At 46.1% G+C, this 27,383-nt stretch overlaps 1 protein-coding gene across 2 annotated transcripts; it reads left to right on the plus strand.

Annotated features, from left to right (window-relative positions):
• The first annotated feature begins 1,448 nt into the window (after positions 1-1,448).
• Positions 1,449-27,286, plus strand: LOC122558590 (lysosomal protective protein-like). Of its 2 annotated transcripts, none has more exons than XM_043707363.2 (11): positions 1,449-1,618; positions 5,137-5,248; positions 6,535-6,672; positions 9,247-9,405; positions 10,493-10,584; positions 13,407-13,491; positions 18,513-18,662; positions 19,595-19,728; positions 22,750-22,912; positions 23,978-24,067; positions 26,542-27,286. In XM_043707363.2, exons 1-11 carry the CDS (start codon positions 1,464-1,466, stop codon positions 26,623-26,625), a joined length of 1,362 nt encoding a protein of 453 aa, XP_043563298.2. In that variant the 5' UTR covers positions 1,449-1,463; the 3' UTR covers positions 26,626-27,286. The 2 variants fall into 2 exon arrangements, with proteins under 2 accessions (XP_043563298.2, XP_087852223.1); XM_087996097.1 differs by having other exon boundaries at positions 19,598-19,728.
• Positions 27,287-27,383: the final 97 nt, after the last annotated feature.

The following is a 27,383-nucleotide window of genomic DNA, read 5'->3' on the forward strand; positions in this document are numbered from 1 at the left end:
TATGTGTTGCTGACTATTTAAAAGCCCTTCCAATCTTCAGTCTTTCTACTCTCTTTGGCAATGATGTTCTCCTAATACTGTTCCTAACCTCTCCAGTTAGCCATGATTGTAATTACTTTCCAGCAGAATTTAAATTCCTCAGCAGAACACCAATTCTTTGAGGAGTGAGTTATTTCTTTTAATTTCTTAGCTACGATCATTTAATACAGGTTTCCTATCTACTTTTGTCAGCCCACTTCACATATCTGCCCAGTTGGTTTTGATCTTAAGATCCTCATTTCTATTTTAACATTGCTTCAAAACTTAAATTTCATTACAGTATAATCACGTTCCCATAGATATCTTTACTCTTTGATTACTAATTGATATGTTTCATAGTACAAAATGGTTGACTGTTGAAGGGGTTATTTGACATATTGTCTTTAATATTACATTCATACTTATGAAATCATACCTTACAGCTAATGTCCTGTCCTGTCTGCAAGACAGACCCACTAGAAATGATGGCATACAGTAAGGAGGGAGTTATCTCAGGAGCCCTCAACATTAACTTTGGAACTCGGTGAAGTCCAATGGCACCATGTCAAACAAAGGCAAAAAAACCTCCTGCCAAATACCATAAACCATTGTTCCAACTAGGAATAGGTGGTAAATGCAGACCTAGCCGGTGACACACACATCACAAAAACAAATAAATAATGTGAATTTGTGAGTTTTGGAACACCTTGAATTGGGCTACATTTGGGCAAATGCAGTTTCCATGGGAAACTATATGGTGGCTCAGTGGTTAGCACTGCTGCCTCATGGTGCCAGGGACCCAAGTTCGATTCCAGCCTCAGGTGACTGTCTGTGTGGAGTTTGCGCATTCTCCCCGTGTCTGCGTGGGTTTCCTCCAGGTGCTCCAGTTTCCTCCCATTGTCCAAACATGTGAAGGTGAGGTAGATTGGCTATGCTGAAATGCCTAGAGAGTCTGGGGATGTGCAGGCCAGGTGGATTTGCTAGAGTAAATGTAGGGGAAGGGTCTGGGTAGGATGTCTTTCGGAGGGGTGCTGTGGACTCAATAGATCAAATGGTCTGTTTTCAGATTGTAGGGACTCTATACCCTGGGAAACTCAGCAGTGGTTGAAAGAGCACTATTATCTACACTATTCATGGATTTAAAGGACAGCTTGGGGTCACTGGCTATTTTGTTATTTTACCAAAACTAACCAGCATAAATAACAAATGTCACCTGTTTACAGTACTCCAACATTTGTTTTAATACCTTGTGATTTCTTTCCTTATCATATGTTAATATTTTAATTCCTGCCTTCTTGTATCACGCACCATTGATCATGTGACCATCCAATTCCCAGCCCAGTTATATGAGGAGCCACCAATCTCGGCATCCACATTCCTCGGGAATTCTCTGAGCTTGGTTGTCACACACAGTCTCCGCCTCTCTGCCCCACTGCTTTGCAGCCATGTGGTGGTGTTTGCTGTTACTCTGCGTGAGTAGCTGCCTGGCATCTTACTCCCCAGATGAAATCCTCTCCTTACCGGGTCTGAACACCAGACTGAACTTCAAGCAGTGGTCTGGCTACTTGCAGGCATCTCCTGGCCAACATCTACACTACTGGTAAGTGAATGTGGGAACTGGGATATTGTATAGTTACCCCAGCATGACAGACAACGCACAGTTAAATCAGTCCCACTCTCCTGAATTCTTAGTGAGTGGAGATTCCATTTTGGATTCCTGGTCTGCTCTGAACTGGACTTTGTAATTGGACTTTACTAAACTGTGGACTTGCTGATGGGGTAGGATTGGGGAGATTGAGATATAGGAGGGGTCTGCTTTTAATCGCTTTTCAATTAATTCTATTTGTGAGGCTGTGATGGTTTCTTATGTTTCATGTCCCATTGACATCCAGCTCAGAAAATGGGTTAGTTAACGGAAGGTGATTGCTTGTGGGATATATAATCAGCAACAGAAAGAAAGAAAACAAAGTTAAAAGGCTTTAATGTAGCATTTCTTACAACTACATTTCAAAGTGTGGCAATTATTGTAAGATAGGAAATACAGCAATTGGTTTCTACAGAGCAAGCTCCCACAAACAGCGATAATGTTTCTGTGAAGGTGATAGAGGGATGTGTATTGGCACCAGGACACCAAGGAAAACTCCCTTCTCACCTTCAACAGGAGCCAGAAGTATACACTGCTGTTTGGTTTGGTTTAACAGCTCATCTGATTCACACCACTCTAACATTGCCTCAACTGGAAGGTTTTTGACAGAAGTCTGTTAACCTCCTTCTTTCTCCAGAGATGCTTCCAGATCCACTAAGTATTTCTTAGACTTTCTAGTTTTATTTATTGTCTCAAGTCCTGGAAGTTGGGCTTGAATACAGTATGTTGTGGCTGAGAGGCAAGAGTGGTATGGCTGATCCATAAAATTTCTCAAATGCGAAATGTACCGATGAGCTCCTTTCTTCCCCAGCCCTAATCACCTTCAGTTCAATCATTCATTCTTGGGCCAGCATTCATTGCCCATCCCTGACTGACCCAGCGAAGGTGATGATGGGGCACCCATGTATTTGAAGTGCTTTAGTCCACATTGCAGTAAGAGAAGGAGTTCTGGGATTTTGATAAGTCCTCAGCTAGGTGTCCCAATAACAGCCACAAACCGTGTCACTCAGAGCGTCAGAGGTGCTTTGACCCTCAAGACCTGCAGTGTGTGGGTCTGCTTGTACACGCCCTGGCTCTCTCCCAGCTTTGGGCAAGTAGCCAATGGATTTCTTGGGAGGATGGAAAGCTAAAAGGAATAAACCCTCACAAAAAGAACCGGAGTGAAGCCGAAAGGCGGACTAATGTCCAAATATGCCATCGTCCCAGCTTCCAAGCCAGTGTCAAATGTAAAGTGTCTTTTTTGGCTAGTATAGTGACGATGGGCTGAATGACCTCATTCCACACCAGGCATTTCTAATGCTCTTGCATAAAGCAGTATGAAAGAATGGTAGAAAATAATTGTCTGTAGATCTGGTTGCTACGGACACTTTCCCTCCCACATGTGCATTGCAACTCACTCTCTTTGTTCTCCAGATGTTTCACATGTTCGAGGGGTTAGGATACCCTCAGTGGGACAGACAATGGAGGCAGGCAGCACTTCCTTCTCTTTGAGCTATTTTTAACACTTTGGCACTGGCTTGTTCTTGAACAATCATTACTTTCACAGAAATGCTGTCCCCTCTCAGTGCAGCACCAAAGGTGAGCTGCACTCTCTGAAGTGCTGTCTTTTGGACGAGAGGTTAAATTAAGGCCCTATCTGCTTATTCAGCTGGATGTAAAAGATTGCAGAAACAAAGAGGTTCTGCCCTCTGGCCAATGTTTCCCTCAACCAATGTGACAAGAATAGTTTATCTGGTTATTCTAACTATGCACACCGAGTGGCTCCAGTGTTTCCCAAATAATAACAGACACTGTGCTTCAAAAGTACTTTCAACATGTCTGAGTGGTGAGGAATACGAAAGAAAAGCACTCTCTCAACTTAAACTCCCAACACTTTACTTTCTGCGATCAGAGCCCCCTCTCAAAAGTTAAACCCATAATCAGTTTTTGCTACCATTCTCCCTCATTTACTATTCCTACGATTGGCACCTCTGGTTACATTCACAAAAGGAACTGACTTGGGACGAGGTGAAACATTTTCACCATGTTGCTGAAGGTCACACAGGAGAACGCGCAGGCTGTGGTGGATCAGCCGTTAAAGCTGGGTAGGGAATGGAGTTACTGAGCAGAGGCAAAGGGATTATCTAAGAGTAAATATCCTGCCAGCTGTCGCTGTGTCTTTCCCAGTGAAGGAGAAACTGCCCCTGAACAGACTGCAGCAACACTTTCAAATGGTTCTGACCGGTGCTGCTGGTTTTCTGTACAGTTCCCTCCTTTCAGTTCAGGTATAACAGGTGGTCTCAGTGCCCCTGGGCTCGGGAAGTGGAAGGTGTTCAGGCATCCCACACCTAATCCTGTAGGAACAATAGGCCATTCAGCCCCTCCAGCCTGCGCTGCCATTCATCAGCTCATGGCTGATTTGCATCTTGACTTAATCTCGCCATCTTTACCTCATTTCCTGATTGACTTTACCCAACAAAACTCTGTTTTGTCTCAATCCTGAAAGCTACAATTCTCCACAGAGAGAATCCACTGCTTTTTTGGATGGACTTCCAGATTTCGTCTAAAGTGTCAGATCCAAAAGGATCTAACTGTACTTTTAAGATTAAGTGTCCTTGGTATAGATTTAACCAAGTAGAGGAAATAGATTCCTCGAGTCAACCTCATTGAATCCTTTAATGCGTCAAAGTTTCCAGCTGCATCCTTTTTTTTGGATAATGCATGCATCTGTCAACTGGGTGGACAGAATCAATGTTTTCAGTGATTGAGGGCAAGAATTTAAATGGCCATTAGAAAACACATGGGTAATAATGGAATAGTGTAGGTTAAATGGGATTTAGATTGGTTTCACAGGTCGGCGCAATATCGAGGGCTGAAGGGCCTGTACTGTGCTGTAATGTTCTATGTTCTAAGTAGTCTGATGGGAGATTCTCCTTCAAGTGGGGTAGTCCAAACCAGTGACTTGAGAAGATCAGAGGTGACATTGTTCCCATTGTTGCAAGCATTGTTCAATAAGATCATAGCTGGTCTGATTGTGGCTTTAACTCCAGCTTTGTGACTGATCTCCCTCCAGCCGTGCCATTAATAACTCTTAACTCCTAGGCTATCAAAAATCTGTGTAACTCAGCCTTGGATAAACCAGAGAGTCTTGATTGAAAACAATTGGCAAACAAACCAGAGGCAACATAAGAGACAACGTTTACACAGAATGTCGTTTGAGTCTGGAATGCACTGAGAGCATGAGGGAGGCATATTCAATCACACTTTGCAAAAGGGAATAGGACAGTTATATAACAAGATCTGTATGACTATAAAAAATAGGCAGGCGAGTGGAAATTACTGAGTTGCACTGACAGAGCTGGCAGGGTTACAAACAGCTGGATATCTTCTCTTTGTGCTGGTACCATTCAAGACCCTGAAATTATTCCGCATTTCTTCAGTGACTTGCAGAGTCCTCAGTGGAGGATGTTAATTTTCCAATGTGTCTCCTGTAGGTTTGTAACGTCCCAGAGAAACCCAGAAACTGACCCTGTGGTCCTGTGGCTGAACGGTGGGCCTGGGTGCAGTTCCTTAGATGGATTACTTGCTGAAAATGGACCTCTGCACGTAAGTATTTTCTTTACTGTAGGGTGATGATTGAGATTCACTGCTGACTAATCTCAGGCAGAGCATCAGTGTTAGCTCTGGCATTCAATAAGATCATAGCTGGTCTGATTGTGGCTTTAACTCCAGCTTTGTGACTGATCTCCCCCCAGCCGTGCCATTAATAACTCTTAACTCCATAGGCTATTAAAAATCTGTGTAACTCAGCCTTGGATAAACATTAAAGACCCAACCTCCAGTACTTTCTGAGGAAGAGACTCCTACAGAGAAATGACCCCTAAAAGAAAAAAAATCTGTAAGATTTCACTAAAATCACCCATCATTGTTCTAAATTCCAATGGGCAAAGGTCCAACCTGTTTATCCCTTCTTCATACATACTATGGTGGTGGTGGTGGTGGTGGTGGTGGTGGTGGGGGGGGTGGTGGTGGGGGGGGTGGTGGTGGGGGGGGTGGTGGTGGTGGTGGTGGGGGGGGGTGGTGGTGGGGGGGGTGGTGGTGGGGGGGGGTGGGGGTGGTGGTGGGGGGGGTGGTGGTGGGGGGGGTGGTGGTGGGGGGGGTGGTGGTGGTGGTGGGGTTGGGGGGGGGGCTGGTGGTGGGGAGGGGGGGTGGTGGTGGTGGGGAGGGGGGGTGGTGGTGATGGTGGGGAGGGGGGGTGGTGGTGGTGGTGGGCTGGTGGTGGGGGGGGTGGTGGTGGTGCTGGTGGGGGGGTGGTGGTGGGAGGGCTGGTGGTGGGGAGGGGGGGTGGTGGTGGTGATGGTGGGGAGGGGGGGTGGTGGTGGTGGTGGGGTGGTGGTGGTGGGGGGGGGGCTGGTGGTGGGGAGGCCGGGTGGTGGTGGTGATGGTGGGGAGGGGGGTGGTGGTGGTGATGGTGGGGAGGGGGTGGTGGTGGTGATGGTGGGGAGGGGGGGTGGTGGTGGTGATGGTGGGGAGGGGGGGTGGTGGTGGTGATGGTGGGGAGGGGGGTGGTGGTGGTGATGGTGGGGAGGGGGGGTGGTGGTGGTGGTGGTGGGGGGGGTGGTGGGGTGGGGGGGGTGGTGGTGGTGGTAGGGGGGGTGGTGGTGGGGGGGGGGTGGTGGTGGGGAGGGGGGGGTGGTGGTGGTGATGGTGGGGAGGGGGGGTGGTGATGGTGGGGAGGGGGTGGGGGTGGTGATGGTGGGGAGGGGGTGGTGGTGGTGGTGGTGGGGAGGGGGGGTGGTGGTGATGGTGGGGTGGTGGTGGGGGGGGGGGGGGGGTGGGGGAGAGTTGGTTACAGTGGATCCAGGTCACTGACTGCAATGTGTTACTTCCAGGTGGATAGTGATGGCAGAACACTCTACATCAATCCGTACAGCTGGAATAAGGTGGCTAATGTCCTGTACCTGGAGTCCCCGGCCGGAGTTGGCTTCTCCTACTCGGATAATCAGAACTACGCCACCAACGATAACGAGGTATTTGTGCCCAGGCCCTGCAGCTGCTGTTGACTGGGTGCAGTCAAGGCTGAACTGCATCAATAGTCAATTCCTTCAGCAGTCACGTAAAATATCCCATAATCAAGAGACTTGTGACGGCGGGGCGGAGCGGAGCGGACCAAAGTCCACAAGTGTTTACACTTGAGAGGATATTGAATAACTAACGGCCGGGTGCAAGCTTCGAGTGACGACGCCATGTTGGCGCAGACCGCAGCCGCGCACGCGCACTGTTCCAGGTCCCTCAGCGTCGTCGCCTCGAAGACCGCACTGCGCATGTGCACAGGACTGGCGCAATGTCCACGCGGTGGGGGGTGGGGGCGTCGAATCGTTTCAGGGTAAAGACAGATCAGCTCGTGGAGAGGGGGAGAGAGCAACACGTGGGGGGCAGCGAGCGATCAACTTCCGGAGGAGGGGTTCAGGCTGGGAATGGGGGGAAGGGGGGAAGGGGGAAGACAGATCATTGTTTTCAATGCCACCCACCCCCCCCACTCCCCAGTGGGACATTTGTGAATGCTGCCTGTCTAGGCTCAGTGTGTGGGAGAGAGAGCAGTGGGTACATGTTTGAAATGTCACCTCACACTGGGTATTTAATGTAGTGCTGGCATGAAACAAAGTGTGTGCATGCACAAATGCATCACGTAAACTTTGCATCTCCAGCAGCCATGTGAACACAGCCCAGTCCATCACGCAAGTCTTCCATCCATTGACTCCATCCATGCTTCCCACTGCCTCCGGAAGCCAGCCAGCATAATCAAAGATCCTGTCCACCCTGGTTATCATCTCTTCCAACCTCTTCTTTAGGGTAGAAGATCAAAAGGCTTAAGCACACGTACTAACAGATTCAAGAACAGCTTCTTCCTTGCCCTGCACATTCTCCCCGTGTATGCGTGGGTTTCCTCTGGGTGCTCCGGTTTCCTCCCACAGCCCAAAAATGTGCAGGTCAGGTGAATTGGCCATGCTAAATTGCCCGTAGTGTTAGGTGCATTAGTCAGAGGGTCTGGGTGGGTTACTCTTCAGAGGGTCGGTGTGGACTTGTTGGGCCGAAGGGCCTGTTTCCACATTGTAGGGAATCTAATCTAATCTTTTTTGGAGATGCCGGTGTTGGATTGGGGTGTACAAAGTTAAAAATCACACACCAGGTTATAGTCCAACAGGTTTAATTGGAAGCGACGCTCCGAAAGCTAGTGTGCTTCCAATTAAACCTGTTGGACTATAACCTGGTGTTGTGTAATCTAATCTTTATTAGACTTCTGAATAAGAAGTCTGAATAGACCTCTCAAATTTCAAACTTAATGTTGACCTCGGGCTCTTTATGCACCTTGTCTGCAGCCATAACATTGAATTCCTCATCCTTATGCACTTTATATGGTATGAACTTCCTTGTGACAATAATAAATCAAATCAAGAAATCAAAAATCATAATTAACAATGTAGAACACCCATCCTCTACCAATCCAAACCATCACATTAACAGACAGGAGCAGGTAGAAATGTGTTCACAAATATAAATCCTGAAATGTAGGGCTGTTTATTTCCTGCATCCAACCAATGATACGTCATGCATGGTAGCTACTGAATACCTGATGTTAACTGGCACATGTCTCTCTCTTTAAAGAGGTGATTACATACTGCAAGCTCCTCACTGATTTGTTTGGAACCTGAAACACTAATTCTTGGTCCAGTGTTCACACTGAGAAAAGGTGGACAATTACACTCTGTTAATCCAGATATCAGCTTGTGACCCTTCCTTCACTGATATTTGGAATCATTTACAAATATACATGCTTTCATTTTTGCCTCCACTTAATAACATGCCCACAGGAGAGGTCCCTGTGGCACTTGATCATGAACCTCTATTGTACTGATGCTGCTCCCTTCACAACAACACTTTCCTTACTTTAATTCATCCATGTTCAACTCTCATTAGAATTTTGGCCCTTGATCTATGCCTCCCTACTTTGTGTTCACATCACTGCTTTGGTAATAGTTAGAAGCCCCTCTAATACCTGAGCATATGAAATACATCAGATCCCCAGGACTTAAAATACTCCTTCCTGTCACTAGTTAGATTCATTATCCAATCATATAAAAACTTGTATTTCATTAGTGCCTTTCACAACCTCAGGTAATCCCAAATGCTTCAGCAACAAACATGGGTTTTTGAAGTGTAGCCTGTTGTACTGTTGGAAATGTGGAAGCCAATTTGGACAGAGTAAGGTCCCACATTTAGCATCATTCCCAAGTTCTTTAAAACAGTGCTATGGATCTGTTACATCTATCAGAGAAGCATTGGGGACCTCGGTGTAGTGTTTCAGCAGTTCTTGGAATAGTGCAGGACTAGTTTAGTACCAGCATTGACTATTAGTCTGGATTGATCACTGAAGGCTCTCAAGGTCCACACCTTCTGAATTGGAGGCAGGGGTACCCACTGAGCCACAGGTGAAATCAGAATATCTTTGGAAGTGAATGAATTCCATCTCATTATCATTTCTTCATCCTGTGGGGAACACAGCACTAAGCGCTGATCTCATATTCTTCTCCCCACTTTGCTAGGTTGCAGAAAACAATTACCTGGCCCTGCAGGATTTCTTCAGTAAGTTCCCCAGCTTCAAGAGCAACGATTTCTACATCTTTGGTGAAAGCTATGGAGGCGTCTATGTACCGACCCTGAGCCTGAAAGTTGCGGACGGATCAGCTCCGATTAACTTCAAGGTATTTGCAATTCCTTCTGCTGTAGACTTGGATCTGTCTCTTTTGGTTCCCCAGCCCTGTGTTCCTCTAGCTGTCATTGTTGAATGGAGTTTCTCTGTTGTAATCAGGAACACTAACTCGTCCCCATACTCTGAACATGGGATTGAAGCATGAGCTAAAGGGGTGTTAATGTGAGAGAATAAGGAATATGTATTTCATATTTTATCACAACATCCCAAACAGCTTCTCATCCACTGAGGTACTGATTAAGTGTAACCAGTATTGTAATAAAGGATACACAACAGCCAATGTATGCCGAAGAGCTCTCAATAACAGCAATGTGATAATGGCTGGAGAAATCTGATTAACTGATGTGACGGAAAGATTAAATTTGGCGGAACCACACATTGCTCTTCTCCAAATAGTGGCATGAGATCTATCATCTCCATGGGTGGCTCAGTGGTTAGCGTGAGGAACCTGGGTTCATATCCAGCCTCGGACGACTGTCTGTATGGAGTTTACAAATTCTCCCTGTGTCTTTGTGGGTTTCTTCCAGGTGCTCCGGTTTCTTCCCTCAATCCAAAGATGTGCAAGTTAGGTGGATTGGCCATGCTAAATTGCCTGTAGTGTCCAGGGACGTATAGGTTAGGTGGATTAGCCATGGGAAATGCAGGGTTACAGAGAGGAGGGGGGTGGGTCTGGGGGTGGGATCCTGTTCAGAGGGTCAGTGTGGACTTGATGGGCCAAATGGCCGGTTTTCACACTGTAGAGATTCCATGATCTGAAGGGGCAGAGATTTAGTTTAACTTCTCATCAAAAAACAGTATCTCTGTTAGCGAATAACTCTCAGATCTCAGCCTTGCCCTCCAGTATGTGCAATGGGAATCAAACCCATTATCCCCTCGCTCAGGGTGAGAATGATCCTTGCTGGTGTGGGCTGCAGTGTTTCCATGTGTTAGAAATCAGGTGCAGTGGGCACCATTCAATCCCCCAGCCAATGCCTAATGTCCAATGACTATCAGCACCTGTATGTACTGGAGTCAATCCAGGGGGTGGAACGTGGGCAGGAGCCAAGCTTGTTGTGGTGAAACTGCATTCCATGTTCTAGGGCTTTGGAGTTGGGAACGGACTGAGCAGCACGTTCTACAATGACCAATCGCTTGTCTATTTTGGATATTACCACGGACTCTTTGGGGACACGTGAGTGTTACGCAAACTAAGCACATCAAATCACAGCGTGTGGTTGGTCTAAACCGGGGAACCGCTCTCACCCAGTCTGAAACGTTGCGCAGAGCAGCGTTGAACCTGTTCAATGTGGGTCAACCTGTTCCCACTGAATGAACTGTGGCTTTCATTCCCAGCAGTAATTTCAGTAAAATCTTTAAGATTCTGAGGGGACTTGACAAAGTAGCTGTTGTGAGGAGGATGTTTTCCCTGATGGCAGAGCCCAAAATCAGAGGTACAGGTTCAAAATAAGGTGCTCGCCTGCTTAAGGCAGAGCTGAAGAAGACCCTTGTCTCTCACACTTTGGAATTCTTTCCCTCAATGAGCAGTGGAGCCTGGTTCTGAATTAGGTAGAGTTTTAATTTACAAGGGACTCAGAGCTTCTAAAGGGCAGGCAGGAATGTGAAGTGGAGGCTACAATTTGATCATTAGTGAATAGCCTGCTCCTGTTACTTTTGCTTTTGCACGTAGCTAGGATTGTCTCATTCGAAAATTACTAACAACTAGAAGACAATAGATACAAGGACAAGGAGCCTTATCTCACTTGAGCTCATTTTAGAAAACATGACAAGCTGCACTTTGGAATCTCTCTGAAGAAAACAGAAGGGAGGCCAAGAGGAATTGTTATTTGCGGGTTACGGGGTCTCGTCCTTTTTCCAACTGCTCTCTGAAAAACTTGGACCAAGATGAGGAGTGCAGAATGCGGGGACAGTGTTTGTAGGTGATCTGAAGGCGTAAAAAGAGTTTGGAGATGTTGGAAGGCACATCTTTTCCAAAAGTACCACTTCATTAAAGGGTCCGTTCCTCAATACCTCACTTTGCATGGGAAGGAAATGAGAAACAGGTCAAATAGACAGAGGCAAAGAAAAATAGGAGAGAAGGAGCAAAGGAGAAATAAGTGAATGAGATATTCTTCGACTTACCCTGTTCATTGTTACAGGAGTTCCCAGGTTCTAATTTCTAATAGAAACTACACTCATGTATTTAGAGCACTGTAGTTGCACCATCTCAGACAGCACTGCTGCATAATCCCAACTGGCAGAAAAATGTAATTACATTGACAGTTTACATTTCAAATCCGGAGGAGAAAGTGAGGTCTGCAGATGCTGGAGATCAGAGCTGGAAATGTGTTGCTGGAAAAGCGCAGCAGGTCAGGCAGCATCCAGGGAACAGGAGAATCGACGTTTCGGCCATAAGCCCTTCTTCAGGAATGGGGAAAGTTTGTCCAGCAGGCTAAGATAAAAGGTAGGGAGGAGGGACTTGGGAGAGGGGCGTCGGAAAAGTGATAGGTGGAAAGAGGTCAAGGTGAGGGTGATAGGTCAGACTGGGGTGGGGGCGGAGAGGTCGGGAAGAAGATCCCAGGTTAGGAAGGCGGTGCTGAATTTGATGGATTTGACTGAGACAGGGTGGGGGGAGGGGAAATGAGGAAACTGGTGAAATCCGAGTTCATCCCTTGTGGTTGGAGAGTTCCTAGCCGGAAATCCGGACACAAGTTCACCATGGGAAAAATTGACAAAAAGTTAGATTTTGCAGATAGGAAATGTAGCTACAGATGCTAAAAAAATATAATTGTAGGTAGTTTCAGCAAGTGACATTTTTATGACAAATTCTCAGTACACCGTTGATTGAATTGACAAACCACAGGCACCAAAGCAAACAAACGCAGCTGTTGTCTATTTGCTGGAGAAGCTCGGCAGGTCTGGAGCATCTGTGGAGAGAGAGGCTAAATTAACGTTTCCGGGTCCAGTGACCATTCTGGAAAAAAAAATTAAGCGTGAACTCTGCTTTCTCTCCACAAATGCTGCCAGACCTGCTGAGTTTCTCCAGCAATTTCTGTTTCTTGTTTCAATTTCCAGCACCTGCAGTTCTTTGTTTTAGTGTCTGAGGCACCATTTTTGCAGCTTTGAGTAATATCTTCAGCCCAGAACAAGCCCACTGGTGACCCTTGAAATAAATTGACCAAGGAGTTTCCCAGCTCCTTTAAGTTGTAGTCAGGTCTTTGGGCCTGTTTGTTTCCATCTTGCTTTGTGACTTGTGGGAATCTTTGGCATGAATGCCCAATCCTGGTATCCTGAGAGGGTAGTGGGGGTAAGCTGATGACAGTTTGCACAACCATCGCTTAGCCTGTTTTCTCGTATTCACGAAGATTGCAAATTTTTAAAAGATAACATTTCACACCTTTATGGTAATTCAACTATAAAATTATGTCTTTTCATAATCCAAAGATGTGCAGGTTAGGGTGGATTGGCCAGTCTAAATTACCCACACTGTTCAGGGATGTGTAGGTTAGGTGCATTAATCAGGGATAAATATAGGAAAACAGGGTAGGGGAATGGGTCTGGGAGGGTTACTCTTCAGTGGGCCGAAGGGCCTGTTTCCACACCGTAGGGATTCTATGATTCTACAGGGAGATGGAATCCCACTCATTGAGAACATTGTGGAGTGAGGGTTCAAATTAAATACAGCAACCTCATTCAATTCATTGATTTCTATAGGAATATATGGAACCTGCAACATTGCCCTCAAGACAAAATTATATCGATAATAGATACTGATGTATTCACTGGATTCTGTGCTGATTGACAATATCAGGCTTTCAAATTGAGGAATAAGATTCTTGGCTGTTACCTGCTGAGATAAGGAACTCAATTTGTAGACGCAGGAGATTGAACTTGACGTGAGGAGACTGAGGCGGGAGGATAGGATGGGAAAGGAGGCAGTGTCTCCTCATGGTGCTGTCTGGCCCTCAACACATAAAGATGTGATCTTGACCATGTTCTCTTTCTTCTCCAATTAAGATTATGGAGCAACCTGAACACGTACTGCTGCCAAGGTGGATCCTGCAACTTCGTCAACAATGACAACTATTATTGCCAAGAATCGGTAGGTGCCCCTCACTTACTTACTGACCCCCGTCACTCTGCATTTGCTCTTTGATTCTGCATACTTGGATCTAAGAAAAATAGACAGGTATTTATATAGCGCCTTTCACAACCTTGGAACATCATGATTGGAGATGCTGGTGTTGGGTTGGGGTGTACAGAGTTAAAAATCACACAACACCAGGTTATAGCCCAACAGGTTTAATTGGAAGCACTAGCTTTCGGAGCGCTGCTCCTTCATCAGGTGGTTGTGGAGGGCTCAATTGTAAGGCACAGAATTTATAACAAAAATTTACAGTGTGATGTAACTGAAATTATACATTGAAAAATACCTTGATTGTTTGTTAAGTCTCTCATCTGTTAGAATGATGATGATCGTTTCACTTCTTTAATATGAAAATCACAAAACCTTTTTTTAAAAGTTACATTCTCAGGTTAACTGTAACAACTGGTGTCAGCCCAGAGAAGATGTTGAAGGTGTTAGCCCCCTGTGTTCTGTTGTCTGTGTCATAATGTTTAGATTGGTGTACATAGTTAAAAATCACACAACACCAGGTTGTAGTCCAAAAGGTTTAATTGGAAACACTAGTTTTGGTGGTTGGACAACTACCTGATGAAGGAGCAGTGCTCCGAAAGCTAGTGTTTCCAATTAAACCTGTTGGACTATAAAAGGTATTGTGTGATTTTTAACTTGGAACATCATAAACACCTCAGTTAAGTACCTTTGAAGTCTGGTTTAATGTCATAAATGAGAGAGCCAAATTACACACAGCAAGATCCACAAACAACATTGTGATATGTCAGATGGATTATTTTCAATGATATCCATTACACTGATCTCTGACGCACTTTGAATAGCAGCAAGACATCATTCCTGTTTCTTATGTTCTCATTGGAGGGATGGCAGGTCTCTGTTTCACATCACAGTCAGCAGAACTTCCTTAACTTTGCACTTTCTGCCTCTGTCCGTATAGCTCAGTATCCCATAGGGTTATCAAGTTCACCTTCCATCTTCATAGATTTACCAATGTGACTGTCAGTTTATATGTCAGTTCAGTCCTGTTACCTTCTCTGAGGAACAACAGTACATATGTAGACGAAGACACCGAGAGCTCTATAAAACCACAGTAATTTATTAAGTACAGTCAGTTCTGCTATAATGTGTAGTTCCGTTCTTGTGCAATCCCACGTTATAAGAAAATTGGGTAAAGCAGCACCATTTTAGCAAAGGGACTGGAATCAATGTATGAGCCCTGATAGACACGGTAAAAAATGCCAAGCTGCACGACATCTTCAGCACCCCTGCAGACAGAGCGCAGCGTAGATACACCTGGCCACGGGCAGATGGGGCTATCCGCTCCAGGATAGATTACCTGTTTGTGTCCCGAACGCTCTCGGTCAGATCCACCAACGTCAAGCCGGTGTTCTTCTCTGACCACTGCCTCCCGCTGGTCGACTGTCACCTAGAGGACGAGCAGCGGGCTGGTAAGGGAACGTGAAGGGAACGTGGAAGCTGAACACAAAGCTGTTGACCCCAGGAAACATTGAGGAGCTCAAGAGGGATTACGCAGGTTGGAGAACCGTGAAGCCCCTCTTTGAGTCCCCAGCGGACTGGTGGGAAACAATAAAAAGGAACATCAAGAGGTTCTTCATCCTCAAAGGTGTTCAGGAGGCGAGAGAGAGGCGGGAAAACTGTCCCAGCTCCAGGAAAGTATGCAGAACCTGCTACCGCTGCAGACGATAGGGGTCGATGTCACGGAGGACCTCAAGGAAGTGAAGGGCAAGCAAGCTCTTTGCTTTGGAGGCCTCCAAGATACTCTTCCAGTCCAGGGTCCGCTCGGTGGAGCAGGACGAGACGTGCTCACGTTTCTTCTTCCAGAAGGTGCACAAAGAGAGCTCTGTGCTCAGCAGCCTGAAGAAAGAAGATGGCTCGGTAACGTCATCTCAGGCTGACATCATGAGGATCAGGAAATCCTTCTATGCCAGTCTGTATGACGCGAAGCCGACCGACAGCACGGCTTTCCAGTCGTTCCTGTCCTCTATCACGGAGGTCTTAGACGACAGAACACGGGAGAGGCTGGACCAGCCGCTCTCTCTGGACAAGCTGACCAAGGCCCTCGAGTCCTTCGAAAAGAATAAAACTCCCGGAAGCGACGGCTTACCGGTCGAGCTCTATTCCGCTCTGTGGGACTTGATTGGCCAGGACCTGCTGGAGGTCTATGTCAGTATGCTTCGGGCAGGTACCACGAGTGAATCCATGAGGAAAGGCATCATCACCCTCGTCTACAAGCGGAAGGAGGAGAGGGAGGAACTCAAAAATTGGAGACCAATCTCACTGTTTGCGGATTACAAAATTCTGTCAAAGGTAATCGCCAACCGGGTCAGGTCTGCTCTGGGGTCGGTGATTCACCCTGACCAAACCTGTGCTGTGCCGGGCAGGAAGATCGCTGAGAGTCTCGCACTCCTCAGGGATACGATCGCCTACGTGCAGGACAGAGGGTTGGATACCTGCCTGATCAGCCTGGACCAGGGGATTGCCTTTGACAGGATATCGCATACATATATGAGGGCTGTCCTCTCCAAAATGGGCTTTGGGGAGAGAATCTGCAATTGGATCAGACTGCTCTACACCAACATTGTCAGTGCAGTCTCAATCAATGGGTGGGAATCAGATAGCTTCCCAGTCAGATCTGGAGTCAGGCAGGGCTGCCCTCTCTCTCCTGCCTTGTTTGTGTGCTGCATAGAGCCATTTACCGAGTCCATCAGGAAGGATGCGAGCCTGAGAGGGGTGACTATTCCTGGCAGCGGGGGCCTCCAGGATAAGGCCTCCCTGTACATGGATGACGTCGCTGTTTTCTGCTCGGATCCGATGTCCGTGCACAGACTCACGTGCATATGTGACCAGTTCGAACGGGCCTCGGGGGCCAAGGTAAACCAAGGCAATAACTGGGCCGACCAATCCTCGATCCCCTTCACCATCAGGACCGACCACCTGAAGGTGCTGGGTATTTGGTTCGTAGGGGCTGGGGCGTGCGCCAAGTCTTGGGAGGAGCGTGTCAGCAAAGTGAGGCAGAAACTGAGCAGATGGAAGTTACGGTCGGTCACCATCACGGGAAAAAACCTGGTCATGAGGTGTGAGGCACTGTCATTGCTGTTATAGGTGGCACAGGTCTGGCCTATTCCCAGAACCTGTGCCGCTGCAGTCACCCGGGCCATCTTCCAGTTTACATGTAGGTCAAAGATGGACCAGTCCGAAGGGACTCGCTGTACAAAGATCTGGACAACAGGGGAAAAATACACCCAATGCCACCCTCACCCTGATGGCCACCTTTGTGTGTGGCTGCATCAAGCTGTGCGTGGATCCCCGGTACACAAACATCAAGTGTCACTACGTACTGAGGTTCTACCTGTCCCCGGTGTTGCGAAGGATGGGCTTGGCCTCGCTGCCGCGGAACGCTCCGAGTCGTTGGGCCGTTCTGTATCACCTGTCCTTCGTGGAGAAGTTTATGAAGAGAAACACCTTTGACCACAAGTCCTTCAGGAAGTGGTCAGCATGTAGTGTCCTTGAGACCCTTCGGGAAAAGGAGAGGGCGGATCCTGTCGAGCAGTTCCCTGAGCAGACTGTCAAAGCCATTTGGCAGAATGCCTCATCGCCAGAACTTTCCAACAAGCACCAAGACATGGCTTGGCTAGTGGTGAGAAGGGCTCTGCCTGTGAGATCCTTTATGCACGCCCGGACTCTCAGCCGCACCACACGCTGCCCTCGAAGCGGCTGCGGGGGGGACGAGACTGTCACACACCTCCTTCTGGAATGTGCCTATGCAGAGGAAGTCTGGAGAGGAATGCAGTGGTGTTTGTCGAGGTTCGTCCCGAGCAGCGCTGTGACGCGGAACTCCGTGCTATACGGCCTGTTCCCCGGGACGCACACCGAGATGAACATCAACTGTGCCTGGAGGATCATCAACTCGGTGAAGGAAGCTATCTGGACGGTCTGAAACCTATTGATCTTCCAGCTGAAGGAGTTGACCCCGACTGAGTGCTGCAGACTGGCACATTCCAAGGTCCAGGACTACGTGTTGAGGGATGCGCTGAAACTTGGAGCAGCTGCCGCCAAGGCGCGGTGGGGAAAGACCACCGTGTAACATCTGCCTGCCTAAAGAAGAACAGGGGGCCCACGCAGTCATTTGGGCTCCACTGGCGCCTCAGCTAAATATATGGGCATACGATTGAAAAACGTACAGACCTGTATATAAAAATGATAAATTCTGATCTCTGTATGTAAGTGTTTACATATGTATGGCCTGACCAACTGTACAGACCATCAAATTATTTTATGAATAAAGTATATTTTTGAAATTAAAAAAAAATGAACATGCTTTAAATGTTCATGCTATAGAAACAATTTGTCAATCGCATTAAAGTGAATTCACATTAACGAAACGTGTGTTAGAGCAGAACGACCTGTACTTAAATGAACAACACCCACTTTTAACAACGAGAGAGACTTTAATCACTGTCTTTCACTCCACTTAGTAAACTCAGATGTTATTACCCAGGAGAGTTCACAGCTAGCCTGGCTGATGTCTTTACCATGCCTCCTGGCATTAGATACTTCTTGCTCAGCATGAATCTTTGAAGTGTTGCTGAACAAAAGGATTTCTTCAGGCTCTTTATACACTAGGCTCTGTGCCAAGCGTGTGCCTTATATTTACAATTATCTGTGCACGTAACCAATCCAAGTGTTTTGACCAAATATATGCCTTCTGTGGTAGAGCCAGCCTTTATTCATTTCCTGCAGGTTTAACTCTTAGCCGACCTGCATGACTCTCTCACTCTATTCACATAACAACCCATTGTTCAGCCTCTTATCAGGTCCTATTATCTTCAGCCTCATCCAACAATCCTGAGGCCGGATGCAAGTTCCCAGTTGAAGGGAGTGACAGATGAGGTGTGAAGGTGACAGGCTGTTGGATACTCAGGGGACCTGAGAAAGCAGCCATTGACAACTTATTGTCTTTCCAGGTCCAGGAGGTCTTCATGAGCATCTACAACAGTGGACTCAACGTGTACTCGCTATATATGAACTGTGCTGGCGGAATACCAGGAAGTAACTCACGCTTCCACACAGATCTCAAGAACCTCTTCCGATATTACAACTTTGAAATGCCAAAGGTACTGAACATCTATTTCCATCCTATATATAATCCCAATGGATGCAACCTCTTCCCTCGTGTTGTCACTATATAGAATCCTAATGGATCTGATCTCTTCCCATTCACTCTCACCATACAAAATCCCAATGGATCCAACCTCTTCCTATTCACTCTCACTATATAGAATCCTAATGAACTACCCTCTTTCCACTCACTCTCACTATATAGAATCCCAATGGAGCCAACTTCTTCCCACTCACTCTCACTATATAAAATCCCAATGGATCCGATCTCTTCCCATTCCCTCTCACTGTACAGAATCCCAATGAACTACCCTCTTTCCACTCACTCTCACTGTATAAAATCCCAATGGATCCGATCTCTTCTCTGTCATTTTCACTGTACAGAATCTGAATGGATCAATCACTTCCTGCTGTCACTGTACAGAATCTCATTGGACACAGCTTCTTCCCAGTCACTCTCACTGTATAAAATCCCAATGGATCCGATCTCTTCCCACTCACTCTCACTGTACAGAATCCCAATGAACTACCCTCTTTCCACTCACTCTCACTGTATAAAATCCCAATGGATCCAATCTCTTCTCAGTCACATTGACTGGACAGAATCCGAATGGACCAATCTCTTCCTGCTGTCACTGTACAGAATCCCGTTGGACACAGCTTCTTTTCACTATACAGAATTCCAATGTACCCAAACACTTCCCTTAACTCCAAATTGACAGAATCCCAATGACCCATTCTTCTTGCATGTATGGATTTCTTGATCTTATTGTCAATTAGTCACCAATTAAGGAGACTATCTCGTTCATTGTATAAATAATTTTTGCCCATCTTCCTGTGACCCACTGGGTTTAATTGTCTTTGGAAGTATGTGCATCTCTGGGGTATCTGTACTCTCTGTTACTCACATTTTCTTTTGCTCTTGTAGCAGAATGCAGCTACATCAAAGAACATGGCACCTCCATGTATCAATGATACCGCTCAGTGGACCTGGCTCAATCGTGCAGATGTAAGGCAGGCTCTGCATATCCCAGACTTTGTCCAACCTTGGGAACTCTGCAGGTAAAAGAACATGTTTGCAAACAGACAGTATCGTATCTGCAAGGTACACCTTTGATTCGTATGGCTTGATTTAACATCTCATCCAAAGATGGCACTCCTCACACTGTGGCGCACCCTCAGTACTAGGAGAAAGTGAGGACTGCAGATGCTGGAGATCAGAGCTGAAAAATGTGTTGCTGGAAAAGCGCAGCAGGTCAGGCAGCATCAAAGGAGCAGGAGAATCGACGTTTCGGGCATAAGCCCTTCTTCAGGAATGAGGAAGGTGTGCCAAGCAGGCTAAGATAAAAGGTAGAGAGGAGGGACTTGGGGGAGGGGCGTTGGGAATGCAATAGGTGGAAGGAGATTAAGGTGAGGGTGATAGGCCAGAGAGGGGGTGGGGGTGGAGAGGTCGGGAAGAAGATTTCAAGTCAAGAAGGTGGTGCTGAGTCCAAGGTTGGGACTGAGATATGGTGGGAGGAGGGGAAATTAGGAAGCTGGAGAAATCTGCATTCATCCCTTGTGGTTGGAGGGTTCCTAGACGGAAGATGAGTCGCTCTTCCTCCAGGCGTCGTGTTGCCATGTCCTTGGCGGTGTGGGAGGGGGAATTAAAATGTTCAGCCACGGGGCGATTGGATTGGTTGGTGCAGGTGTACATTGGGGACAGGCTGCCTAATTGCAGAACGTTTCAGAGAACACCTCTGGGACACCCGCACCAACCAGTCCAACCGCCCCGTGGCTGGACACTTTAACTCCCCCTCCCACTCCGCCAAGGACATGCAGGTCCTTGGCCTCCTCCATCGCCAGACCCTGTCAACACGACGCCTGGAGGAAGAGCGACTCATCTTCTGCCTAGGAACCCTCCAACCACAAGGGATGAATGCAGATTTCTCCAGCTTCCTCATTTCACCTACCCCCACATAATCTCAGTTCCAACCCTCGGACTCAGCACCACCTTCTTGACCTGCAATCTTCTTCCCGACCTCTCCGCCCCCACCCCCTCTCTTGCCTATCACCCTCACCTTAACCTCCTTCCACCTATCGCATTCCCAAATCCCCTCCCCCAAGTCCCTCCTCCCTACCTTTTATCTTAGCCTGCTTGGCACACCTTCCTCATTCCTGAAGAAGGGCTTATGCCCGAAACGTCGATTCTCCTGCTCCTTGGATGATGCCTGACCTGCTGCGCATTTCCAGCAACACATTTTTCAGCTCCCTCAGTACTGCACTGGCGTGTCAACTGAAATAGTCTCTTGATAAATTGGTTTAACCTCAATTGTAGGCAAATGTTTCTATTAATCGATTAAACAACCAGTACACCAATCCACTTCGAGCGGGATTGAGTGGAAGTTGAAAATCTGGTAGAGATAAATTACACAGTCAATCCATTCATTCCCATGGATAGAGATGAAGATTCACCTGTTTGCTAACGTCGAGGTAAGATTTTTTGTGGCTCAGTGGTTAGCACTGCTGCCTCACAGTGCAAGGGACCCAGGTTCAATCCCAGCCTCAGACGACTGTCCATGTGGAGTTTGCACATTCTCCCCGTGTCTGTGTGGGTTTCCTCCGGGTGCTCAGGTTTCCTCTCACACTCCAAAGATGTGCAGGTCAGGTGAATTGGCCATGCTAAATTGTTCTATAGTGTTCAGGGATGTATAAGTTATGTGCATTAGTCAGGGGTAAATCTGGGGAATGGGTCTGGCTGGGATACTCTTCGAAGGGTCGGTGTGGACTTGTTGGGCGACGGGCCTGTTTCCATACTGTAGGGATTCTATGATTCAATAAATGGTGAAGGATTGGGAAAGACGTTTAGTGGACCCAGAAAGCTTAAGCATTGCTGAAAAGAGACACAATGTAAGAGCTTTTTGCCTGCACTCATCAGGACTGGGATGCAAGAAATTAAACTTAGAAAGGGAGCACCAATGTATACAACATGACAGGGTGCTGACTGGTTGAGTTATGATTGACATAGAGATGCAGCTGGAACTGTTGTTACCCGTTGATCTGAGTTAGTGGTTTGACTTGCGGCTGAAAAATTTGACTTGATATTGTTAGATAAGAGGCAACATTTCTAAGTGGGAAATTGAGGATTAATGGGTACATGCTCAATGCAAAGGCAATGGACAAACAGAGACCCATTGGGAATTTGAATACATGATTCTCCAGGTGACCACGTAAAGATAGATAAAGCAATTGTAAAAAAAGTCATCAGATTTTATAAATAAGGGTGAAGAGGTGATGATCAATTTATACAAAGCAATGGTTGGACCACATTGTGCAGTTTCAGGTTATGATTAAAGACACACTACAGCCACAAGACTATGGTGGTTTAAATCCTGGTATAAATTCACCAGGATTCAGCCAGGATCAGGAAACAAGAGTTATGAGAGAATTGAGATATGGAACTACTCCATTTGAGTGTATTAGAAACTTCCAATGGTCTATTTTTCACTAATTTGATCTGGCTTAGGTTAAAGTAATGTATTACATTATTCCAATTAATAGTATTAGATTCCCTACAGTGTGGAAACAGTCCCTTTGGCCCAACAAATCCACATTGACCCTCCAAAGTATAACCCAACCAGTCCCATTCCCCTATTTTGTATTTATCCCTGACTAATGCACCTAACACTATGGGCAATTTAGCACGGCCAATTCACCTGACCTGCACATTTTTGGATTGTGGGAGGAAACTGGAGCACCCGGAGGAAACCCACGCAGGCACGGGGAGAATGTGCGAACTCCACACAGACAGTCACCTGAGGCTGGAATTGAACCTGGGTCCCTGGTGCTGTGAGGCAGCAGTGCTAACCACAGAGCCACCATACCACAAATCTTGGGTAGTGCTGCTAATCTTTGCTAATCAGCACTTTGAGCCTGTATTGTCATTCAATAAGTCAGTGACTGATTTATAATTCAATTCCATTTTGCCCCTTGTCTAACGAATACTTTTAAATTTGAACATCTCAATTTGCTAAACTTAAGAACTTGAGGTTGACTTTGACATATTTTTTCGAGCCAGAGCTCACCCATCTTCTCCCCTTACAGTTCTGTGGTCAGTGAAAACTACCAACGCATCTACAGCAGTATGCAGAATTTCTATCTGCAACTGCTCAGCAAGGGTCTCCGAGTGCTGGTCTACAATGGGGACACAGACATGGCCTGTAACTTCCTGGGAGATAACTGGTTTGTGAAGTCGCTGAATCAACGGGTACGTGGCTTACCATTCGATACTTGATACCTTGTACCTTTCCAGTTTTGATATTATTACTGTTACAGTGAGGCAGCTGATCAAGCTTTAGAGATGGTGGTAGTTAAGTGGTTGGGGGTGGGTGTAAATAGGTGGGGGTTTCCATCTGCAGATCACTGAATCCTGCTGGAAAGTGGGTGGGTGGGTTGATGCTGGATTGGCTTGGGAGAGGGTGAAAGGTCAACTGAGTTTCATTAATTCTTTCCTGAATGTTGGTGTCACTGGCTGGGCCCAGCATTTACTGACCGTCCCCAGTTGCCCCTGAGAAGGTGGTGGCAAGCAGCCATCTTGAACCGCTGCAGTCCATGTGCTGTGGGTAGACCCGCAATGCTGGGATTTTGACCCAGTGACAGCAAAGGGAAGGGGATATATTTCCATGTCAGGACAGTGAGTGGAAGAGAACTTGAAGGGGGTGGTGTTCCCATGTATCTGTTGCCCCTTGTCCTTCTAGATGGAAGTGGTCATGGGTTTGGAAGGTGCCGTCTGAGGATCTTGGGCGAATTTCTGCAGGGCATCTTGTATTAGTACACACTGCTGCTACTGATTGTTGGTGGTGGAGGGAGTGGATAGTAAAGGTGCCGATAAGTAGTTTTGTCCTGGAGACTGTTGAGGCAATGAAGGTTGGTGGTGTCGAGAAAGGTATTAGAACTGTGAAGCTGAACCCAAGCTAGAGTCAACACTTTCGGGGCGGAGTGATGGGGGAAGAGTACGGTAAACAATCTATTTTCTGTAAAGGTTGTATTTTTCGCACCTTGCTGCACTGTGAGCACAGATGCTGAGTGCTTGATCTAATTTGCTGAACTCCCCCTCTTTCACTGCTGGGCAGATTCTGGAGCAGTCGGGTAATACAGTACTGTGTTTATGAGCAAGGTTCATTTAGGTCATTAATATGGGCAAAAATAACTTTGAGCTGTTTCCAATTAAGGTGGGAGCTCTGTCTGAAAACTCCAGTAAGAACTGAGTTATAGATGTGTCATTCCTAATGAATAATTAACGACATGACTGTCTAACCCCATTTTCCGACAGAAAACCCAAGACTATCAATCATGGATTTACAATGACCAGATCGCTGGGTTCTATGAACAATACGAGAACCTTACCTTCCTGACTGTCAAGGTAACATCTTTGTACAAATTTTCACTCAGAATTGACAGGATCACAAGAATAGTCATGGAATTTGCATCTGCAGTGACACTAACAATGAGGGTAACATGAGATAGGCTGCAGTCTGACCACTTATCACTGAATACCAGTTACATTTATCTGGGAGACAACGATTTGTATTTGTCCACAATCTTTGCATGTTTTAGCGAAGTCCTTTCAAAGGGCAGTCTTTGTTGCAATGCAAGGGACACACAACCACCAAGATACACCCAGCAAGTCCCAACAACCATAAATGGGATGACCTGTTCTTATGACACCGAATGACATCTGATTCACCAAACCCCTATCTTGCACTGACCTGTGACATCCTTCCATATTACACTGACCCCGATAACCATCTTACAATGACACGTGATACCCTGCCCTGAGTTCCTCAGGACTGTTCACGATATCCCACTTCCCCTCACCTCAGACTGACCAATGATAGTTGGCTCACATCCTCCTTTCCAACCCTGAACCATTCAGTGACATCATGTCTGATCTGTGAATCCATATACTTTAATATTTTTCAGTTAATGATAATTTCAGTTACACATAAGTGAAGACAGCACTCACTAAAGTGTGTATCTCTGCCTGGCTGTTTTAACCTAACATTATGAAAATGATGCAGCTCTTCCTTGATGCTCTTTTCCGAAAAAGCTGGAGAAATGTATTTTCAAATCTCGATGAGGAGACTTGACAGGAAATCCACACCCTTCAACCTGCCCTGAAACCTCTGCTCACCCATTGGCAGCTGAGTACTACAGGTAGCACTACAGCAGCTGAGACAGCCCATGACATTGCAAATAAAACAAACCACACATTTTTAAAACAAAACTCAACTTCCCCACCTCCCAGTCATCTGGATCTGTCAAAACCTCATCATTTCTTCCTAGGGCCACAGTCTGTACACCTAGTTTTGTTGAAATCCGTCCTTTAGTTTTTTTTAATTCATTCATGAGATGAGGACTAGGCCAGTATTTATTGTCCATTTCTAATTGCCCAGAGGGCAGTTAAAAGTCAACCATATTGCTGTGGGCCTGGAATCATATATAGGCCAAACCAGATAACGATGGCAGTTCCCTTCCCTAAAGGACATTATTGAACCAGATGGGTTTTTCCAACAATCAATCCATGGCCATCCTTAGACTCCTAATTCCAGATTTTTATTGAATTCAAATTCCACCATCTGCCATGGCAGGATCCGAACCCGGATCCTCAAGACATTCCCTGGGTTTACTGGATTAACAGTCCAGCGATAATACCACTAGGCCATCACCCCCACCTGAGAGTTATATTAAGATATACTGTTTACAAATAAACAGATTAGAATTCTCTTTCACAAGTTAGGTGCAGAGGTGCTAAACCAAAGTCCCGGCAACAATTGTTATTCAAGGAAGAGCTCCAAACAGTAACAACCTTCACAACTTGAGTCAGCAAATGTAAGGCCACAGACAGGAGGACACCATTAAGTTCATGGTTATAACAAATGCCCTGGACGTAATGAAAGCAAGACTGTGGATATTTAATGGTATTGATATGTGATGCAGATACTAAAATTATCAATGGCAAGTGGATTATGACAAGAAGTAAAAAAAATTGTAATGAAATGTGCCAATTAGGGCGTGCAGTGTGACTCCATAGCCTACCATGCCAACTTCACAGCAGGGAGAGATCCAGCTGAAGTTTGCCAACATTGTGTCTCCATCATATACTTATGAATAAGATTTGTAATTCCTGAACTTCACAAAGCTTGAAGGAGCTATTTAGACAACAACCAACCCTTCATCCCTGACCCAATTCCCTCCACGCATTTCATACTCACAGTTAATAACCACATCCTTTGCTATCTCTTTTAATTCTTACTCTCACTTTGTTGCAAGATTGCCAATTATTGTGCAGCCCTAGTTGACTTGTGATGTTACAAGTGAACATTTCTCTTGATCTGCAGGGACCCTCACCTCCTGTAGTTTTGTACTCCTGAAAACTCTAGGGGTTCACTAGCTCTCAGTTTTCTGCAACTTTGTTCCCACTCTCCCAGCTTAGGTGCTGATGTCCTGTAAGACATCCTTCACCCAGAATTCTCAATGAATAGTTTGATCAGAAAGTCTCTCAACAAATAGAGAGGACCAAACTGATTGGACATCAGACAACACAGTGACAGCTATGATCAGATTTGTGTCTGAATATTGGGTAGCTGGTTGGCGTGGCAACACGCATATCAGAAAATATTGTCGACATTGTGATGTTACAATATTCAGGCAAAGAATCATGGGACTGTTATGACATCACTGATCCAGTACCCAGCAACCAGATGTCCTGGACCTTGGTTATTATGGGATGTTTATATTTCAGAGAGGGCAATTAAGATGATATTGGAGTCTGGAGTTACCAGTGTGATGTTGATGGCCATTGATCCTAATCTTTTCTTTCTCTTGTTTTCTCAGGGGGCTGGACACATGGTACCACAGTGGGCACCAGCCCGAGCTTTGAAGATGTTTGAATCTTTCCTGTCCAACTCCGCATACTGATGAGGCTGCTGCCTTGACTAGACAGCCTTCTCTTGCTACTTTGTTGTGCATGTTTTTCACCTTTTCTCTCACGCACAAAATGGGATTTTTATTGTAGCCCAGAGAGCAAAACAAGCAGCACCAAACTGAGACAAAAGAAAACCAAACTGAAAATACCTCAATGAGAGAAAAAAAAACAATACTAGTTAAAGAAGAGCTGTTTCTGGTAATTCAGAGAATCATCTGCATTTGCTCTTAATCTGTACATGTAAGATAACCAACATGATTGAGCAACAGCTCCAAACAATGTGCAGGGCGGTCTGACTAGTCCACGGTTATATAAATAGAGGTGTTAGAGAGCAATGCTTTCCTTTACTGATGGCAGTCTGCTCAAAAGGGGCTCTCAGAATTCCTGGAGCTATTAAAGTAACCCTGGTCAGTGTTACCAGGACTATCTTTAATACTGCTAATGCCCATGTTTCAGGGTGAAATTCCCTCAGCAGGTTCTCCATCCTGGCTGAGTGCTGTTGCTATTTTAATGTAAAAATCCCATTTTGGAATGAAGCGTTTCTGTAATTTCGGGATTGCTAATCATTGGAATGTCGAATGTCCCCAAGGGAGCTTTATAATCAATCTTTCAAAGGTTTGAGACCACTGAATAAATAACTATCTCCTTCAGAAAGAGTCTTTTTCAGTTTTTAATCTCTCAGTTTCTTCCCTGTAAAGGTGGACAAAACTGCTGTGTTCAGCTTTCTGAGGGGGGCACTGGGGAACACCAG

The sequence above is a fragment of the Chiloscyllium plagiosum genome, unplaced genomic scaffold (assembly GCF_037043375.1).
Source record: "Chiloscyllium plagiosum isolate Xiang-an unplaced genomic scaffold, Cpla_swu_hap1 HiC_scaffold_17, whole genome shotgun sequence".
NCBI classification, from domain to species: Eukaryota; Metazoa; Chordata; class Chondrichthyes; order Orectolobiformes; family Hemiscylliidae; genus Chiloscyllium; species Chiloscyllium plagiosum.

Excerpts from the sequence above, each read along its gene's own strand:
- LOC122558590 (XM_043707363.2), top strand. The coding sequence starts at position 1,464 with ATGTGGTGGTGTTTGCTGTTACTCTGCGTGAGTAGCTGCCTGGCATCT. Across the intron at positions 6,673-9,246 it reads ACGCCACCAACGATAACGAG|GTTGCAGAAAACAATTACCT; the intron begins GTATTTGTGCCC and ends CCACTTTGCTAG. Across the intron at positions 19,729-22,749 it reads CAACCTTGGGAACTCTGCAG|TTCTGTGGTCAGTGAAAACT; the intron begins GTAAAAGAACAT and ends CTCCCCTTACAG.